Genomic DNA, 21,646 nt, shown 5'->3' on the forward strand with positions numbered 1-21,646 from the left:
CCAATCAAAGTGCTTCATTCGGGAAAAGTGAATGAGAGGGAAGGTAACAAAACATGAAGGCCCACAGCCTCTACGATGGAGTCTCCTGCAACAGCAACGCAGTTTCCCTTTAAAGTACCAATGGGCAGTACCACAACACAGACACTGTATTTGGATAAGGTGACCAGATTTTAACATTGGTAAAGTGGGCCACCATTGATAAAACTCATAGCCTGGTGAAATAGCCACATGGCAGCCGAAAACCGTATACCCTAGCTTGTCGTGCATTGTTTCCAAAAATTGGGACTTTTTGGAACAAATTGTCCCACAAGACGTGGGACAGATTGTTAAAAATCGGGACTATCCCACCAAAAGCGGGATGTCTGGTCACCTTATATTTGGAAGAAGAAAGTTCTAGGGCTTTAGCTAATACCAGAGGGATGGGCGCTTGGAAAAGTAGCTAGCAGATTCCAGTGGCTTTTGCCCTGGTTTTAGCCAGGAAAAGGGCTTCTTGTGCAAAACCAGAATAAGCTCATAGAGATGCCTAGCACATCTCTAACCTGAGGTGAACACCTTTGGCACATAATAACAAGACTGCCACATGGTTCTCTGTATGAGAGAGGCCCAGAATTACGAAGCCAGCAAGATGCTTGTCTGGCCTATGAAAGCAGTATGCACACTTGGAAGCTCGTTTTGCCTAAGGCTACCAGGAAAGTAAGAAAACAGCGAAATTAAATTTCAGAGACCACAATTACCTCAGGCTCAGGCGTTTAGATCAACCTGTGTCTACTGTGACCCCAAAGAATTATTAGCCAGCTGAATTTGATTATACTTTGATACACAGGATAGGTAAAGGAAAAGTCAACTGAAATCTGTGTTTATTCTAATAACCCAAAGGGCACCCCAATTAAGAAGATCTCCACAGCGGGTTGCGTCCTACCGTGGCCAGGCTTTTGGGTCAAGACAAAAATTAGCTCATTATCTGGGGTGTCCAAGTCTTCCAGGCTCACAGAAGAATTGCTTATCGCCACTCCTGAGCTTAGCTGCACCCTGAGGGGCTGGAGGGTCATCCTAGGAGGCTCATCATTCTTCCTCTGATTGAAACACAAAGCAGTAGGTCACATACTAGTTTAAGGATAGAGAAAATGCACATTATCACTGTCACAGCAACTTTGACCATTGAAATAGGTTCTTATTTTAAATAAAAATGTTGTTTTGGAGTTATTTGGAGTTACTGAAAGGGGGCCAAGATACACGTATACTCTTCATTAAGAGTCCCCTAATGTTAGTGTCTAACCATGATACACTTGTCAAGACCGAGACATGGATATTGAAACAATATCAGTATCTGAAAGCACAGGGTGTGAGCTTGTTTGATGGTTTTTCATCCTTAAACGGGGGTTTGGGGCTTAGAAAAAAAGAACACCACAGAGATGTAGTGTTCTTGTCATCCCATTCGATATTAGAAAGCAGACGGTCTCCATTGAAATAGATTGTAATGTGTCACCATCGCCATCCATCAACCAAAATGATAGAAATTAAGTCACATAGACAAATTGGCCCCTTGATAAGAAGCTGCTGGACCTGCTGTAAAAGCTCAGTTATCGTCCATCAGCCCAATGATATTACTCCTCAAATGAGGAAAATAGGACCTGTGGTCCACTAAGTACACGTGAGGGATAAGAGGACAGGCCACTGGCTCCAGTACTGTCTGAGGGGGGGAAAGAAATATATATATATATATATAGCTTTTGAGTGCATATAAAACCTATCTAGTGGTGTTATTTTATGATTTAAGGCTTAATGTTCCAACTTCCAAAGTCCCTTACCTCAATGGTGATATTGACGCTGTGAATTTCCGAACGACTGGTTCCATCACTCACATAAAAACTAAAAATATCATGGGTTGGTTCAATGCTTTCATGAACGCTCTGAAAGTAGTAGATGTAGTTTTCTAGAATGTCTTGAATTGGGAATGATGCCTCCAAGTCACTGGTAGCCCCAGGGCCAAACCGAGCACCTGCATCAACATCATGAGGAGAGCTTTTAGCTTAATCCATCCATTCCTGTGTACCAGGCTGACTTAGAAGCAAAATCACCATGGTGAACAACGGATGAAAATCAGATGGCGAATCAAGATAGGGCAGTGGTATGAGTACAAGATGAGGAACTGCAAGACCTGGGATCGAATCCTAGTTTCTTCTCTACATATGGTTGTAGCGCTTTCTGCTGCCTCTTCAGGGAATTAGATAAGGTGGTTCATTTGAAAGTACTCGGGATACTACTGTTTCACAAAGCACAGACTCCGTGGTTGTGTTTTTAGCAATATCTGAGAACAGAAGTCCTGGAGTGAGTGACAATACAAGAGTGGAAGCTCCTCTACCTCAAACTCCAGTCACTTTTAAAGCCACTTTACTGGAATGCCCTGAAAGCAGCAGCCTTTGTCTCTACTCAAGAAAAATGTTAACTGTGAACCAGGCCTGGAAGTCCCTCAGTGGGGCAAATGGTTAATACCATCACTGGCTAAGTAAATGGTTGGTCTATCCAGAAGGGCCCCAAAAAGAATAGCCTGTCAATCTACTCCTCCCCAGCCCCCAGCCCCAAATTAGCCATGAAAAACTCAACAGGGCACACAGCATCTCTCACAAGCATGGGTGTAGCGGGCGCCGTGCGCTGGCGTTGATGTGATGGCAACTGGTAACATCATGTTTAGCTGAGCAATCTCTCCCTCTCAAACATAGGCTTTCATTGTCCCTTCTCAGTCCCTTCAAGAACCCTGGGCCTGGGGGAGAAGGCATCCCCCGAGACCCTATAGCAGGGCTACCAGGTGCGAGGCTGTTATCCTTGAAGGTAGGGCAGAGAGTACTAGCTGACTCTTCTCATCCCAACCCTAGACACTGCAAAAAGCCAAGGAGGGGGTTGGCAATGTCCACATGATAGAGTTGTTGTCTCTCATTGATTCTAATGAGTCCCTCTGATTGATTGATTTCAAATGGTTACCATAATTTTCTTCTGGAAAGAAGAGGGAAAAGAAACCCTGAGCCTTCAAAATTCACAGGAGATCTGTCAACGCAGAAAATATATACATAGTAGATCTGAAAGCAACCAAGCTTCCCCCTTCTGTCCCTCAGGGACCTTTGCAAACAAACACCAGGTCATAAACTTAAAGACCACAAGTTTCTTGAATTGTAGACACTGCCATTTTTGTGGTTGCTGTTGTTGATAGGTCAAGAGAAATATATTTCTAGGAATATAAAGTGTTATTTAAATTCCATTTGTTTTTTTAAAATTCCATTCATGTCTGAACTAAAGACTCAGAACAAATATTTTTCATCAACAACATTGATTTTCTTAAATTTCACCCTTCAGAGACAGTTCAGAATTTCCAAAAGTAATGGTACACCCTCAAGCTTCTATTTTTTTCCCTTCCATTGATGATTGTTTAAGTATGGAAAATGTGACTTCACTCTATGACCGAAAAATTGCCTCCATGAAGCGAATGGTGCTTGGAAACAAGAATAGAAACACCTCTGTTAGATCACTGGAGACAAAGTGATCCCACTAGTAAACCTGTCACTGACGCCTCGCACACAGATTCTTTCGCCATTTTAAACTAGACATTTTACTTTTGATATAGAGCATTTGAAAACCTCATATTGTGAATGGAGTGAAGGTTTACAGGGCAGATCAGTGTTTTCCATCCAACAATTCATACAGATATTATTTTTGTGGGCATATAAATCATTCTAATTAATGTGCTTCCCTGCCTTCTGAAATAGGATATACAATGTGCAAATAAATAGTCTGGAGGCAGTCGGGCTTTCATTATAAACATCTTTTATAGCACTGCACTGGAATATAGTGATGCCCCGAGGTAACCCAGGTGGGTCCTATCCTCTTTGTGCATGTCCCAATCCATGTTTTTGTATTTCATGCCTTGTTGGTAAGAAATAAAAAGTGTGTCTTTAAACAGTCTTAAAAAAGATGTTCTTCTGATCAACTGGGTTCTGAATCTAGGTATCTAGTTTCCCATATATAGAGCGGAGTTGGTTCTGAATAGAGGCTGAAGGGTCTGTTCCATGAAGCAATGAGTGGGGTTCTTAGCTGATGGACCTTGGATGATGATTTTAGGCTGCAGAAAGCCTGTCACTTCCTTCAGGTTCATGCCAAAGTCAGAGAGCCGTGGTTCTCCAAATGTGACCCTAGGGTGAGCAGTAAGGGTCAAATGCAAGTTCACCCCTGATCTCCTGAACGGGAATCCTCGGGAGAGTGTGTGTCCATGAGCCTGTCGTCTAGCAAGACAGCCAGGTGATGGATGCCTGTGCATGTAGATAGTTCGAGAGCCGCTGCTTTACGAGGCTGGTGCTTGTCAGAGGTTTGCCTTTGGGTCCAGTGAGCTCCCTATGGCTTACAGGTAAACATGAAACCACGTGAGAAAGGCTCACTGAGAAACCACATGGAGAGGAGGCATGGTTGGGAACAAACATCCTTTCAGTTCATGGTCGGCCACTTGTGCCCACACTTGTGTCATTGGGAGAAAGGCCACTCCCCTGGGTACATGGCAAATACTCCTAAGCCTCTCCGTTCCTATTTCAAGATCACTACCCTGGGTGGTGCAACCAGTCAAAGGATCTACGAGCCAACAGGTGAGCAGTTCAAACTCACCCGCAAGTGCCTGGGGTGGCGGGGTTTGCAATGTGCTTCTGGAAAGCACTGCAGAAGGCATTCTTGATAACAAAATAACCATTCTTTGACTTTTCTGCCTCCCTAGATAAAAAGGATGGTTTTGAACTGTGTACTCTCGCGGGGCTTTGCTCCTTCCCCTGACCTGGCATTTATTATCTATGGTAATTTATCTGTCTTCACAACTGTCTCCCATGTGGCATGTGGCAGAGTTTGTGTTTTATTGATCATTACCTTGATTGGATCTGGCACAGCATTGGTTGGGATACACCGAATTCAGCGAGAAACAAATCTGAGGATATACATTAGAAGGCAGGATGGGGAAAATCCCTTCCACTTTCTGCAGGGAAACATGACCACTGCTAAAAGAGTTTGGTAACCAGATTCCAGGCACCTTGCTGGCCACAGACTTCTTCCTCCTATGGCCTCTGTGGGAGCTGTTAGCTGAACGCCAATTAGCGCCAAGGGCTGGATCTCATTGCCAAGTCAGTGGTGCAGCAACCTGCCCTGAGCTGTCTGAACTGCCAGTCGCTCTGGGTCTCAGGGGGCCTGGAGTCAGTCCACACCTTCTTGCCTTCCCATCTCTGTGATGACCACCAAGGGCGGTAGGCTGCGGGCAGGTGGTGGAGGGACAGGGATATTACAGAGGGTGTCACAGATGGACAGGTGCACATTTCAATTCAAGTCCTGGTCTGAAAAGCAGTCACGGTTCAGCTGAGCCACAGCAGCCTCACAGCGAAAGGACGGGCATTTTTATTTCCTCGACACTCAATCCTGAGTGCAAACCACAAGCTCTCCCACTCCAGGGGCTGCCTTCTGAGTCCCCTTACCCGGTTCTAGTTTGGGTTTTCCCAAAGACTTATTCACCTTTTACTACCACAATTTTCTCATTTATTGGGGTTCTTCTCGTTCTCCCTCCCTCAAGACCTGAGGCACCCTGAGGGCAGGGACTCTTGGTTTGTTCTGTTCATTGCTGGGCCCCCAGTGCCTTAAAAAGTACATCAACACAAAAAGCACTGAGTACATTTTTCGATAAATGAACCCATCCTGTCCCCCGTTTTGCTGAAACAGTTCTGTTTTCTTTAGTTCTCACCCAGGCGTCCTATGATGCAGTGATCTCCCCCACCCTCCCCTTTGTCCAGGTCCTGAAACCATAAGATAGTAGAGCCGCTGCCAATACCTGTTCCGGTGTTCTCAATGCAGCCGTATTTGGGCAGAGCACTCAGTTTAATGATGGCATCTTCCTGGAGGTTGTCCTGTTCCTCAGTAGCAAAGAAATGGTGAAATGAGAGTGGGGCTCTCCCCCCCTCATCGACCTAAGGAAGAAAAAAAAAAAGCACCATCCCTGGGTGGTTGGGCATAACGGCAGTAAAACACAATGTCATTGACCTTATAGGACCCATTGCACCCATTACCCTCCTGTGAGGACACGGACAGATGGGATGAGCAATGTGTGTGCCGCCAAAGTAAGACACCTCTCCGGCCCTCTCAGAGCTCCACTGAAGACCAGATGACGACAGTGGCTCCTTTCAAAGCCAGGCTCCAGTGAACGATGGAGCTGGTGGTAAAGCAGCCCCGGCCCGTTCTCATCCCGTCCTCGGCACCGCTGCACAATGGGACGGCTGCCTGCCTACTGTTTCCACATCCCAAAGCCTGCAGTCAGAGCACGATCGATCCAGGCCCCCTTGGGTCCTGGGGAGGAGAGACGGTTCTTTCGTCATTCTCGTCCAGAACAAAGGTCCTCTTTATTTCCTGAGGTATATATTTATAGGTGTGCCAGGAAGAAAGGGCTTGCCATACCTGGAAGTTAGTGCCGTCTGAATGTCAAGGATGGAAATAAACCAGTAACACAGAAGCCGTTGCTGAAATGAACCCTTGCTCTCAGGGCCCTGTCTTACATGCTAATTCCTGACCTCTACTTTGCGGGGCTTATTTTTTGTTAGCCAGAGAGAAATAACCATTCCATTTCGGTCTGAACAGCCGCTAGGCTCGCTGCACAAAGTGGAAGAGCATCCTGACTTTGTGAGTGCGGAGGCCCCACGTTTCTCCTCCCAGGTATGGAAAGGAAAACGGGAGAAATACGGAAACCATGTGGAAGCACGGAAAGTTTCAGAGATGTTCATTTGGACCAAAGCAAGAAAACTCCTGCCCGTTTAGCACTGTAGATCTTAGAACAGAAAGAGGAATTCCGTTCTGGTGACTGCCCACCCCGGGCCATGTATCCTGCTCAAAATACCCTGTGACATTTTACTTCATCCACAGACCGACCTCTGTATGTATTAGAAAAAAATGATATCTTAAAGATAAGGACAGTGTTGCCCAGGAGGATGAAGTAACTGGTCAAGAGTTACTCAGGTATTCAGTAAGAGAACCTTGTCTTGAACGCAGGTCTGGACAACTTTATCCATCAGCATACAAGTATCGCACCCCAAGGAATTATCAGTATCATTTACAGCGATGCATATCAACTTGATTTAAAAAGCAATTTGATTTTGGTAATGATTGTACAACTCTTCTCGACGTGACTGAACTATTGAATTATATGTGAACGATGCGCCCATAAAGTGACCTCTATGCCAATGAAGCTGTTATTGATATGTGAACTAAATGCCAATAAAACTGTTTAAAAAATAAAGAGCAAGTTGAGGATATAATGCTCATTCCTCACATTTTTAGTTGCTGTCAACAATAGATTGTATTGTATTCCTGACTTTATTCCTGATGGTATTAATGTTTAGTGCTTGGCATCTAAATATCAGCACATTAAATAAATATGATGTTGAGGATACCCCACTTGAATTTTGAAGCCATCTAAGAACTGATCTGACACATTGAACACTCATGACAGAAGACCCGATGAGCTGGGAGATGAAATCAAGCTCACCATGATGTGAAGAAAGCCAAAGGTCATTATAAAGTCAGGAAAGAAAGCAAATATCCAAGTGGATGCCAGAAGAGTCTTTGAAACTTGCTCCTGAACGTACAGTAGCTAAAGCAAATGGAAGAAACAATAAATCGAAAAACTGAATAGAAAATTTTAAAGCCCCTCACCCCCAAGGGGGATGAACAACAGAAATGTGGGTGAAGGGAGACAGCAGGGGTATACGATATAAAAATAATAATAATTTATAATTTATCAAGGGTTTATGAGGAGGGGACGGAAGAAGGGAGGGAGGGAGGGAGGGAAAACTGAGGAGCTGATAGCAAGGGCTCAAGTAGAAAGAAAATGTTTTGAGAATGATGATGGCAACAAGTGTACAAATGTGCTCAATACAATTGATGTACGGATTGCTAGTAAAGCTATAAGAGCCTCCCAATAAAATGATTTTTTTAAAAACAGGAAAAATTAATTAAATTAAAATATTTCAAAGGGCAGCTCTAGAAGACAAAGTATAATAATGAAATGTGCAAAAAGCTGGAGTTAAAAAGCCCCAGAAAGAACACGCTCAGCATATCCCAAGCTGAAAGAACTGGAAAAAAAAAATCCATGCGCCGAATTGTAATACTGAAGGATTCTGTGGGCAAAAGATCGAATGATGCAGGAAGCATTAAAAGGCAGTGGAAGAGTCACTGCATCCAAAGAACTAGTCAACCTTCAACCATTTTCAAAGGTAACATATGATCAAGCACTGATGGTATTGAAGGAAAGCCAAATTAAAATGTTTCAACAAACTGAGGAAGCACTGGAAGCCTTCACTTGTTTATGTCAAGAAATTTACAGACAGCTACCTGCCCAACCCACTGGAAGAGATCTATATTTATACCTATTCCAAAGAAAGATGGTGAAACAGTGTGGAAATTATTTTTAAAATCAGCTAAAGATCACTCAAAATTGGTTGCAGCAGTTTATCAACAGAAAGCTGCCAGAAATCCAAACTGCATTCAGGTTTGAGGGATATGATTGCTTATATAAGAAGGACCTTGGCTGAAAACAGAGACTATTAGAAAGATGCTTTCTTGTGTTGTACTGATTATGCAAAAGCATTTGGTTGTGTGGCATGTTGACCTGAAATGAAATAGGGGAACATTGCACGATTTAAAATCAGGAAAGGTGTACATCAGGGTCATATCCTTTCAACATATGTTTTCAATCTGTATTTGAAAACTCCTCTAACTCACTGCTATTGAGTCAAGTCTGACTCACGGATATCCCATAGGGCGGGGAAGAACTGTCTTGGTGGGCTTCTGCCACTGCCACTTTGGTGGTTTTGAACTGCTGGCATTGAGAATGATAACAGCCCAAAGAGTAACCACTACACCAACAGGGCCCCTACTCACTCTGTATGCTGAGCAATTAATCTAAGAAGCTGGACTATATATCCGAAGAACATGGCATCAAGATTGGAGGAAGGCTATTAACAACATATGCAGATGACACAATCTTGCTAGCTGAAGCCAGGACTTGAGCACTGGTTGTTGAAGATAAAACACTGAAGCCTTTATTATAAATTGTAAACTCATTGTTAATAAAACCAAAATCTTCACAGCTGGACAAATACATAACATCATGATAAATGAAGAAAAGATTGAAGTTGTTGAGGATTTTGTCTTGCTTGTATCCACAATCAATGCTCATGGAAGCAGTAGTCAAGAGATCAAATGATGGTTGGTTGGGGGGGAAGTGGGAGAAAGGGAGAACCGATCACAAGGTTGTATATATTAACCCCTAAGCCCTTCCTCTCCCCACCGCGGGGGACGAATAATAGAAATGTGGGTGAAGGGAGATAACAGATGGGCTAAGATACAAAATAACAATAATAATATATAATCGATCAAGGATTTAGGAGGGTGGGAGGAGAGGGGAAGGAGGGAAAAAAAGAGGAGCTGATACCAAGGGCTCAGTAGAAAGAAAATGTTTTGGAAACGATGGCAACAAATGTACAAGTGTGCTTGAAACAATTATATCATGGATTGTTATAAGAGCTGTAAGAGCCCCCAATAAAATGATTAATTAAAATTAAAAAAAGAGAAGAAAAACAAGAAATCAAATGACTGTCCTCCAAAAATGCGCTGCAAGAGACCTCTTTAAAGTGTTTCAGAGCAATGATGTCACTTTGAAGACTAATGTGTGCCTGACCCAAGGCATGGTATTTTCAATTGCCTCAGATAATTTGAAAGTTGGGGAATTAATTAAGGAAGTGTGGTAGTCACCTAATCTGGTGTCAATGTAAGGATGAACACTGTAGGGGTGGAGTCTAGGCTGTCAATCTGGAGACAGCCAATGAGACTTCTGTGTGGGCATAGCCTTCTTCTGAGAATTCTGGGTAATCTGGTACTTCCTCCTTGGAGGTGGAAGATACCTCTCTCTCTGCTACTCCCTGGGCGACATTGCAGAAGACAAGCCACCTGGATGCAACCAGACCTCGGAAGCCAGAGAAGCCACAGAGAAACCACTGCCAGCACTGAGATGCTTACAACGCCACTGGACCCAAAGACTTTCTACCCACTGGCTTGTGATTGTCCTGCATTTGGCTTCATTGCATGTGTTTCGTGAGTCTGAGGAAGTTTATAGATTGGTGTCGGACATATGGGCTAATATCGGACTTATGGACCTGATGTGGACTGGGCTGGGATGTTTTCTCAATGTTTAATTGCTCTTGTATATAAATCTCTTTCTTATACACATAGGTATGTCAATGGATTTGTTTCTCTAGTCTACCCAGACTAACACATGCAGACTGAAGAAGAATCAGTACATTTGGATTAGGGTGATGGTGAAGAATATTAAAGTACCACGAAGAAGAAGAAATATCCGTCTTGAAGAAAAGCCAGAATGCTCCTTTGGCAAGACTTTATCTTGTGGACTTTGGACATGCTATCTCGAGAGACCAGTTCTTGGAATAGGAGCTCCTGCTTGCTGACTTAGAGGGTCAGCAAAAAGGAGGAAGACTTGACGGGATGGATTGAAGCCGTGGCTGCAACAATGGGCCCGAACTAACAACAATTGTGAGGACTTGCTAGTGTTCTGTTCTGGTGTACAGAGGGTTCCGATGAGTTGGAGCTGGTTCAATGATCCCTAACACCAAGAAAAAATAATGTGGATGTAATGATTTGATCTGCATATGATGATATTTAGACTTCACAAAAACTCAAGTCGAAAGCCGTGCACACCTTGCCATCATTGTGTAGATCATTTGGGGAAAGGACATGGCAACCACTTTGGTCAGAAGACCCGTTATTTACATCACCAGATATTCCAGTACACTACAGCTCTCTCAATGTATGGGTCTGAGAATCATTTACCGTGATCAGGTCAGCAAAAGCAAGGACTGGAGGTGGATTCTCAGCATGGGTGATAATAATGGTAAATATCTGATTGTCCAGGTGGTTATGGTCCATGTCAGAGACAGAGAAATGGAAGTTATCAGTAACCAGATGACCACTGGGCTCAAAGATAGCTGAGTACCTATAAGGGACAGAAGAAGAATCAAATTAATGAGATGCATTGACTAGTCAGGTAAGGGAACTACATTTCTGATAAAAAATGGGGCCAGAGGCGATATGCTATTTCAAGGTATCTGCAACCAGTGGCTTAAATGTTTTACAATACATGTATTTTAATTAAGCGATTTTTACTGTTGTCATCTGGTCAGACCCTGACTCGTGGCAAATTCACACAGAACACAAGAAAATGCAGTGCAGTTCTGGTCATCCTGTGATCGGTTGCAAAGGAGACAACTGGACGTGTTATTGGCCAAGAATTAAAGCTGGGTCTCCTGTAGAGAAGGCAAGAGTTCTACCACCGAACCACCACTGCCCCCATTGTTAAATAATGCACGTGCTTCTGTACCTAATGTTGTTGTTGTTGATGTCTTCCATTGTGAAATTGGAAAGCTCTGCCAGTTCTTCCACCACTTGCCTGGAGGTTCTTAAGAGCGTACCATACGTAGGCAGTGAAGTTAGCCGAATCCATATCTCTGGGTCAGGGGAAGAATCATCCTAATCAGGCAGATACAAGGCAGGAGATGAATACGCTTTTGCAGGGATAAATACCACCAGTAAGTAAGGGGGAAAGAATCACACGTGCCCCTTCTCTGCCACCTGGAAGGCCTTCTTTCCCTTTACCATAAAGCAGCATCATTCTAAACTGCATGAAACATCCTGGGATTATTCCTCTAGAAAGGCTCTTTGATGGTCTCTTCTTCCAGGAGTCACTCCGGGTAACAGAGGGCAATGAGTGCACTGAGGTCAGGGCATAGAACAAAGAGATACTCTATCATTGCTCAGAAGAGCCACGCAAGGTTTTGGTTTTATTACAGTCATTAGTGAAGAATTGAACCTGGTCTAAGCTAGAAGTCATCTATCTATACAGAAAGATGTAGGCTTATTTGAGTTTGCTAAGGATAGTTGGCGTCTTGGTTACAGGTAAAAGTCCATTATAATATATAACACAATGATTTAAAAAATGAAGATAGAAGGAATAAGTTATTTAGCTTAGTCAATGACCCACTTAATGTAATATTCAGCATGACAAAGTTTCGGCTTAACCAAAATAAATTTAGGAAATCCATGTATTCATTTAATCAGGATGCTACCTAGAGGTGCTCAATCGTCAAGCGACTCAAGCTCAACAAAGACCACTTCCGTTTCCTTTGCACGGTTTGCTGAGAGGTGAGGGGGGCTCTCAGTCTTCCTGCATGGGCAATAATTGAATGTCTTAACCAACCACTTCCTCCTCCTTCAGGGATGCTTCTGGAAATGTCTAGGGGGAAAAGTTCTTGGGAGAATTCTTTAAGTCATTCATCTTTCAGAGCATCTGCCTGTGAAAATGGGGACCATCTCCACTTTACCACAGAAACAATGAAAATAAATCTTGCATGTTCAATTATATGTCGGGTGCAGATGTTTCTGGCAACAGTCCAAATTGGTTGAGGCTTGGGGTCAGGAATGTGTGTATGGGCAACTTGATGGTCTGAGGACAGAAGTCGTGCATCAAGTCTTACTGATATTCCCAGAGGCCTTTTGTGTTATTAATTCAAAGACCTTAAAGCAAGATTACAGGATTAATTTTCCCCATTTCCTCATAAGGAACGCAACCTCATTGACGCTGTGAAACTTCAGAAAATTACCCCTAAATGTATATTCTTTAAAAAGTTTCTCTGCTTCTCACATGGATTGTCAAATAGAATACAGAGGCTTCTGCCTGACTACTTCCTCGTATTGCTGTATCTTCTGGCAGAGAACCTTCAGAAGACAGCTGAGGGCTCTGCTGAACTGTCTTCTAAGGTAGTGACAGACCACAGGACCGAGCTCCTGGCTCTGGATAAGAATGAACAGCTTCTAATTTCCAGGGCAGAAAAGTTGGCAAAGAAACGCTGAATTCATGAGTATCATATCTTACTGATAAATCTCAAAGGATGAATAGGTTTGAAAGTGGGCAGTTAACTTTTTAATTTTCCTGACAATACCTAGTCATAATTTAATGAAAGCTATTATGTTGGGGCAGACTATAGACCCTATTCTCATGCAATGTTCCTACTGCAAGACCTTCCTGTTTGTTGTGTTAATGCATTCATTCATTTTCCTTCCATTTTTAACACAGCCATAAATCTACCATTCAAGAGAAGATCTGGTAGTAAGATTACTAATACTTTGCTGGGTGCTCCTCTTTCATCTTATCTCTGGGGCTCTCATCACCTGAAATTTTTGTTTTCACTCCCTTGATTTCTTGATAGAGTTTGATATTGAGAATTCCACACTGAATATTAATATTTGAATCTTACTTTGATATTCAAAGTAAGATTCAAATATTATATTTTGATATATCATTGCCTATAATTTTGGTTCATTTGTTTTGTTGCTTTGTTTTGGGGGATCCATTTGTTTTTAACTGCTCTCTGATATTCTATGGAGTATCCTCACAATCGTAATAGTCAAGCTCATGGTTGCAGTCACAATCGTAATAGTTAAGCCCACGTGAGTTGCAGTTGTCAATCCAACTCATTGAGGATTGACAACTCATTCTCTTTTTTACTATCCTTCTATTTTGCAATCATGATATCTTTTTTCAGGGACTGAGCCCTCCTGATAACATGTCCAAAGAATGTGAGACAAAGCCTCACCATTTTTCTTCCCAAGCAGCAATTTGGCTAGGCTTCTTCCAAGACAGATTTGTTTATTCTTCTGGTAGTACAAAGTACTATTCTTCACCTTGACTCATATTTAGAATGTTTATTCTTTGTTCTTCCATGTATATTTATAGAATCATTGCTACTGGTATTTAAAATACCAGCAGGGTCAACTATGGCAGACAGGTTTTGGCAAAGTTTCTAGGCGAAGACAAATGAGGAAGGAAGGGACTGTCCAGTTCTGAAAGGTGGACAACCTGTGAACAGCAGCTGCAGATTTTCTGACACTGCACCAGAGAATGAGCCTCTCGGGCCAGAAGGAACTCAAAACCCAATGGGAAATTGCAGCTTCCTCAAAGTAGATTGACCTTCAGGATGTCGAAGGAACAAAGCTTTGGGGATCTTCATTTGCAAATGGGTACAACTCGAAATGAGAAAAAATAGCTGCAAACAGTCCTTAGTAATAAAATAAAACACACAAAGATCAATAGACTTAGCATTAATAAGCTAAAATGGACTGGTTTTAGCCATTTCAGATTGGCCAAACCTATGGTTTAGTTCACTGGGAATGACAAATTAAGATGAATGGTGTCACATTTATTGTCAATAAGTACTTCAAGACCTATCTTCACATACAATGCTGTCGGTGATGGGATATTATCCATATTCCTATAAGGAAGACCACTTACTCCAGCAGCTATTCAAATTTATGTACCAATCACTAAAGCCAATGAGGAACACATTGAAGAAGTCTACCAAATTTGTCAGCTTGAAATTGATGTCATATAATTAATAGGCACTGATAATTACTAGTGATTGGATTGGGAAAGTCGAGAAGAGGAAGAATCGGTATTTGGGAAACGTAGCCTTGGTGATAAAAGTGAAGGGAAAGGTGGTCTTTTACAAGACCAATGATTTCTTCATTACAAATGCTTTTTTTCCAACAGCATAAACATTGATTATACAAGTGGATCTTGCCAGATGGAATACACAGGAATCAAATGGACTATATCCAATATGATCAGTTAAAATGAGGAGGTGACTATGGAACAGATGATTAACTGCTCATAGACATGTTCAAGTTGGACACACACACAGTCCACCAGAGTCAAACATAACCTTGAGCATATCTCACCTGAATTGAGAGATCAGCTCAAGAACAAATTTAATGCATTGAACACTAATGGCCAAAGATCACACAAGTTGTGGGATGACATCAAGTTCATTGGATATGAAGAAAGCAGGAGACCATTCAAAAGAGGACCAATGGATGAATGCTAGAAGGCACTCTGAAATACTGCCCTTAAACAGAGAAGCTGCAGTAAGTGATGAAGTCAAAGAGCTAACCAGAACATTTCAAAGGGCAGCTCAAGGTGACTTAGGAAAATATAATAATAAAATCCCGGATGTTAGAAAGCCCCAGGATAAGAACAGTCTCAGCATTTCTCAAGCTGAAAGAACTGAAGGAAAAACGTCAAGCCTCAAGTTGCAAAACTGAAAAATTCCGTGGATAAATTATTGATTGGTCCAGAACACATCAGACGAAGATGGAAGGAATACACAGAGTGCCAGTATCAAAAGGAAGTAGTTGATGTTCAACCATTTCAGGAAGTTGAATATTAGTAAGAACCAATGGTACCTAAGGAAATCCAGGCTATAATGAAAGTATTGGTTAAAAAAAGGAGAAGAACTCACTCCATATGCAAGAAATTCGAAAGACAGCCACCAGTCTGACTGGAAAAGATCCGAATTTTTACCCTCCCAAAGAAAGGTCACCCAACAGAACGCAGAATTCAAACAATAATATGCAAGTAAAATTTTGTTGAAGAAAATTTACAAATAGTTGCAGCAGTAAATATAAGGGATTTGCCAAAAATTCAATCCAGATTCGAAAGAGGATGTGGCATGGTGCTTATCATTACTGATGTCAGGTGGATTTGGGCTGAAAGAATACGACAAATGTACAAATGCGCTTTATACAATTGATGTATGTATGGATTGTGATAAGAGTTGTAAGAGGCCCCAATAAAATGATTTTTTAAAAAAAGAATACCAGAAAGATATTATTTGTGTTTTATTGACTATGCAAAGGCATTTCACTGTATGGATCATAACTATGGATAAAAGTGCAAGGAATGGGAATTCCAGAACATTCCATTGTGTTCATATGGAAAGTATACATCGACGAAGATGAAGTCATTCAACTAAAACAAAAGGATACTGAATGATTTAAAATCAGCAGAGGTGTACATCCAGGTTGTTGCCTTTCACTGTACTTATTCAATCAGTATGCTGAGCCAGTAACCTGAATTTTCTCTATTGGCAACATATCTTCAATTTTCTCTGAAAACTGAAGTTAGATTCAGTCCTATCTATGTGAAACTTATGTTATTATACATAGTATTAATTTCTTAATTCTTTGGGGGGCTGGTGTATTGGAATAAACAGAAACCACGGTCATCGAGTCGGTTCTGACTAACAGTGTCTCTATGTAGAGTTTCTGAGGCTGTAAGTCTCCGCCGGAGCAGATAGCTCATCTTTCCCCCATGGAGCAGCTGATGAGTTTGTCCCCAACTTTACAGTGAGCAGTCCAATGCTTCCCTGCCCATGTAGCTGGGCTCCTGAATAGACATGCAACTACCTTTTAATACTTCGTTTTATAGCATTGTTCCCATAGGACATGAGGGCCTTTGTTGGTGAAGGAGAAATTTAAGGGTTAGGGAGTTTAAGTAACTGAGCATCGAGTCAGCTCCCGCCCGTTGTGACCAATGCGCACCAGAACGAAACACTGGGCAGTTCTGCACCTCCTCCTGACTGTCCCTCTGTTGTAGCCACTGAGTCAATTCCTCTCGTCCAGGGCCTTCCTCATCCATCCTAATTGCGGACCCGGTAGTATTCCTTCCCCAGGGGTATTGCTTTGCATAATGAACCGTGCGTGTCTCTGAAGACACTAGGTGAAAATATCCCATAGACTCTCTTCCCCGCCCCCCCCTGCCATCTCTTCCGATAACACGTCTCTTCATCTAGGTAATGGTTCTCTAATTAAAAACAGATTTGCCTGTGCCTATCCATTTATACTATTCCTGATTGATAAACAGGCTTTCAGACGGATATTTCAAACTTCCGGGATGCTCACTACAAACTCACTAACTTTTCATACCTACGGAAATGTTCCCCTGGCACCAAGTCAAATATCTTCTGCATCCCCCAGAGTAAGTTATCATGTAACTTAGTTGCGACTGTAGGATGTGTGCCCCACTGCTTTCAGCACAAGAGGACAATTCTTCCAGAGTCTTTCTGCTCTGGTGGGAAAATTCACATTCGACCAATTTCTGAAAATACATGTTCAATTGCTAATGGAACGGGCTTGTATTTGGATATGCAGCTTAGACTACATAGTTAATGGGCAGGAACTGCTCTTGGGGTGCACTTGGGCCTGTCAAACATTTTTCAAGCCTTGGTGATCTATTGATTAAATCTGCCTTCATACATTAAAAAAAAATGAATTCATGAGTCTTATAAGATCCTAAAGACCATAAAATCTGTGGTAAAATATCACCTGCCAATTAAAGATACAAATAAGTAAAAACATAGCTGTTTTCGATGTGGATTGTGCCCACGAGAAGAATCAGGGTGGAATGCAGTTTCCTGTCATTCAAGGGATGACAACTTAAGGGGGAAATCTACGCAAAGACAAGTGTTCCCAGGCCAATGTTTTATTGGACATGCTATTATTCCAGACTAGATTTTAATGTTAGGCTCGCTATTCAGCCCTGAAAATGAATTACATACAACTCGATAGTGGTGGTGGTTTTTATAAGGCAGATCACTAGAAGACATCTTAAGGTCAGTAAAGGCAAAATTCAAGCTGAGAACGATCGGCAGTCAGATATGCATTGTTCCTTTCAGGGCTCTGTCATTCTCAGGTCTACAGATGTTGGGCTCCAAAAGACCATGGGGAAAATACCATGATTTCTAAATTCCACTTGCCCCTTGGAGAACATCTGTCTGCTGACAAAACATGTAATTGCAAAATAAGATTAATTGTCCTACTCTCCAGACACAGCGTCAAAGAAAGGAGCGATTCTTGACTATCGAGGATCCTATATCAAGAGAGGGAAAACACCCTGAGTCACTGCCCTTACCCTTTGTCCTCCAAGTGCACTGTTTCTCTTGGGGCATGGGATGGAGGCTGGGTAAGTAATTTTGTCTGAGAAATCTGGCAGGGAGGTACTGCCAAAGGGCTGTGCTGGCATTCTGTCTAGAGCTGGACTTGAGACAAAAGCTGATGAAGAGGGGGTTCTCCCTCAGTGGGCCGTTACACCATTACCTGCTGGTCATTGCCAAGGTGATGTCTTCTCTAATGCTCCTTTCCCAGAATTCCCACTAGAGACATTAGAGAGCGAGCGTAAGAAGCAGTCTTGGGCATTTCTGGCATTGGCACTCTTCCTTGCCCACAATTCCCTACGCCTACACATAGGCATGGTGTTTCCACCTAAGTTCTGCCCATCACTTGTCTGCTGCCCATGAGACACCAGAATAAACAGTGTAGCTAATCCTGGGCAGCAAATTGAAGGGAATTTGGGGCAGAGGGCTCATGATATGATCAAATGCCTGCAGTCCCAAATATTGAGCCAAGGCATTGCCTTCCAGTCAGCCCTGTCAGAAGGTCCGGTGAACAAGAAGAGTAAACATGAGAACTTACAACGTAAGCAAGGTGTGACCTGGTGATGATGGCTGAGCTTTTAGTAGCCACCGTGATCCTCAGAGAGGAGCCAGCCGCCAGCCGAGGTCCCCGGCGCTCTGACAGCGACACCTCCACTCTCACGTCCAATGTCGCGGTGGTGATGCCGTCTGTGACGGCAAACTCCATGCTATCTTCCCGGGCAGAAGAGCCATCATGTCTGTACTGCAGAGTATTTTTCTCAATATCTTCATATGTGAAAGGGTCACCTTCCAAGAATAAAACAAATTGTAATACCAGTGACTTCTGGGAATCATGCTTTTCATTGATACAACACCTTTGTTCTCAGGCTTTCAAAGTACACAGGGGATCATAAACTCTGAGAGCTGGGCGCTAATTAGTCCACTGCACACCCCAAACAAGACTCCCTTTATCCTAGCTTGAAAAAGGGAAATCCTTGAAAAAGGGTTGTCACCTGTCCTGCAATACTTCTGAAGGTGGCGGGCTCGCTGCCATACAAGGTAGCTTATTTGACTGATGATAGCCCTAATGCACCTTTTAAAACAAAAAGGTTCTCAAATCACATTGAGCCAAAATCTGTCTCCTGTGAGATCCATTCATCATACCTCGTTCTATAGAAATAAAGACTAAGCCTATTTATTTTTAATGTTAAGACAGTCTGGAATATAACCTTGATATTGAAAACCTTTTTCTAACCTAAGAAAATCAATTATGCTTAAGGAATTTGTACCAGATCTTCATTTTAATTGGGAGTGGTAAGTGCTATTTTCAAATTTAAGACTACCTAAAAATTTTTAAAAATATGCCAGAAATTTAGAAATGCAAATACATCAATTTGAGCACAGATTCAGGGTAGATTTGATACATGTCATATTAAAAAACAAACAAACACTTCACTGTCACTTAAATTTGGGAAAAGAGGATTGAACAAAATTAAAATGACCTTTTTTAATAACAGGAATTATTAACACCGTACCATCTGTATTATTAAGTATTAAACTTCTCAAATTTGATTGGTCATGGAACCCTTTATGAGAAATGACTTTTGGTCCCATAAGTCCCAGGGGTCTCACAGAACACGGTGTAGGAAATGCTTTCCTTAAATGCTACACTCACCTCTACTTTATGACAGACTACTGGTTGTAGTAATTAGCATTATGTAACGAGGCTACATAATCTGTCCATTCTCTGGATTAGCTCCTAAACCTTCACTTTCTAACACGCATGCTATCTGCTTTCCTGATGCCAACAGCTGACATGCCCGGCTGCTGCCTGAAAGGTCACAGGGTCCAGTAGACCCAGAGACAAGTCAGCTGAAAAGCCTGGCCATCTGTGTCCAAAAGAATCAGCGATGGAAACCTCAAGGGGGCGCAGTATTTCTCTGATGAATCGGAACTGACTTGATGGTGACTAAAATCTCACAGTAATTAATACACAGGTGAAAGATTATGCTGAAAAACCACGGCGATCACTGTTGAGCTTCCCCAGTCATTAGTTCCTTTCAGATACCACACGCTTATCCTCATGATACTTCCGTGCAGCAACATTTCACACCAGGAGGACTGCCACACTCATCCTGGTTGCTCTTACAGACTCAATGTACCTTCAAGGGCCAAGACCGGCTCCTCCCAGGGGTATTGAGAAGAGTGCATTTTAACATGTTCTGGTGGGAATTAAATCAGAGGGTTTGAGCAAACGGATGGTTGGAATAAGCAGAGAGCATCCCAAAGCGATTATTCTGACAGGGATATTGTGCATTTAGGAATTACAACAACAAGAATCAAACCTTACCATTGAGTACATTCCCAGTGCACACTTTGCTCTATAAAGGCTAGCTGGATTTTTGTTGTTGTTGTTTGTTTTTTTAATTTAGATTCAGGTCTGTCCTTTGTGTGTTTCTATACTCTCTGAACAATCAACATGTGCTATTCTTTAATGCTGGAGAAAGCACAATAAGTAGTGTTTTGTAAAATTGGCCGCATGATCATGATCACGTACATAGATGATTAGCATCTGAGCGCTTAACACTGGATCCCCTGGGCTCTTTATTCTCATAGGCAAGCCTCCAAAAACGGTTCTCATTTTTTTTAATGGATGAAGATACATGTAATTAACACCACCACAGACTCAAGTGTCAAAAGTATTGTGAAGAATCACAAACCAACTGAGGAGGACAAATTAATCTCCATGAATAAACTACGAGAAGGCGGCAGTTGACACCTCCTATGGTGTTCTAAATGCATTTACTCAACCTTTCCGAAATCAACCAATGTCACCTACAATTTGAGGAAACAGTTTGCAGGGTGTGGATGGGGGCACAGGAGAAAGTTCCAATGAAGGAGGCCAACTGTGCTTTTGGGTTCTTTCCACATCGAGCCTCATCGTTTTGCTCACAGACACATTGGTCTTTACATATTGCACGAGACACACAGAATTGACGCAGAGGAGAGTCTCTCCCAGCACGTTCGAGGGCAGAGTGAGCTACCTGCGACCATGGGTCCTTGGAACTCGGCAGAGTACTTCAGGAGCACGCCGTGCTGTGGAGGTTTCCGAAGCTCGAAGTAGAGCTCGTCAGGTATGGTGTCAGCATTGCTTACTAGCACCTGAAGTCCTGGGGTCAGGAAACAAAACACGGGGAGCGAGAAAGGCCACGTGAAGAACTGTGAGCTGTGTAGACATGCAAGTCGCTGGCTAGGCTGGGAGTTCCCCAGGGGAGAAGCTGATGGTGATCAGCAAGCATTATTTAACTCCAATCAACCACCAAAGGATGAAAACTGAGAAGCACAGTACAATCAGTTCTCCTAAAAGCCTGCTTATGAGTAGTTCTGAATTTCAGAACATCTTTTTTCCTCTTCATACAAATGAGGACACGGCGCAGGGGAGGCCACAGATAGGTCAGTCCTGACTGCTGGGTTAGGGTCCTCCGAAACGATTCCCACTCATGGTTTCTGTTTTTCATCGTTTCTCCCCTCCGTTGCCCGTAGAGAAGTCCCAAGTCCTTTGAAGGGTGGCTAAAGACTAGAAGGAATGGAGCTACAGTATTTGTGCAGATATGATTTGTTTGTACGTCTGACGATAATTTACTTTAGGCAAATCTCACATGTAGAAACTAGATAAGGATCTAGCAGAACACATCCAACTAAAATTGCGGTATGCACTGTGTGCGGATGAAGTGTTCTTGGTAAACAAAAGGCACAAAACCAAAAAAAAC

The 21,646-nt window shown here is 42.5% G+C and overlaps 1 protein-coding gene across 1 annotated transcript in view; it reads right to left on the bottom strand.

Annotated features, from left to right (window-relative positions):
* FRAS1 (Fraser extracellular matrix complex subunit 1) overlaps nucleotides 1-21,646 on the bottom strand; it is a 593,853-nt gene that overhangs the window by 104,661 nt on the left and 467,546 nt on the right. Inside the window, exons 35-41 of the mRNA XM_013004822.2 lie at nucleotides 20,921-21,046; nucleotides 18,436-18,683; nucleotides 11,453-11,601; nucleotides 10,906-11,068; nucleotides 5,843-5,978; nucleotides 1,809-1,999; nucleotides 920-1,073 (exon numbers count right to left, since the gene is read on the bottom strand). Of these exons, the coding sequence (XP_012860276.2) occupies nucleotides 920-1,073; nucleotides 1,809-1,999; nucleotides 5,843-5,978; nucleotides 10,906-11,068; nucleotides 11,453-11,601; nucleotides 18,436-18,683; nucleotides 20,921-21,046 (1,167 nt within the window). The remainder of the gene's footprint in view (nucleotides 1-919; nucleotides 1,074-1,808; nucleotides 2,000-5,842; nucleotides 5,979-10,905; nucleotides 11,069-11,452; nucleotides 11,602-18,435; nucleotides 18,684-20,920; nucleotides 21,047-21,646) is intronic.

Source organism: Echinops telfairi, unplaced genomic scaffold (genome assembly GCF_000313985.2).
Source record: "Echinops telfairi isolate 266 unplaced genomic scaffold, ASM31398v2 ScPeMD7_7468;HRSCAF=8506_0, whole genome shotgun sequence".
In the NCBI taxonomy this organism is placed as follows: Eukaryota; Metazoa; Chordata; class Mammalia; order Afrosoricida; family Tenrecidae; genus Echinops; species Echinops telfairi.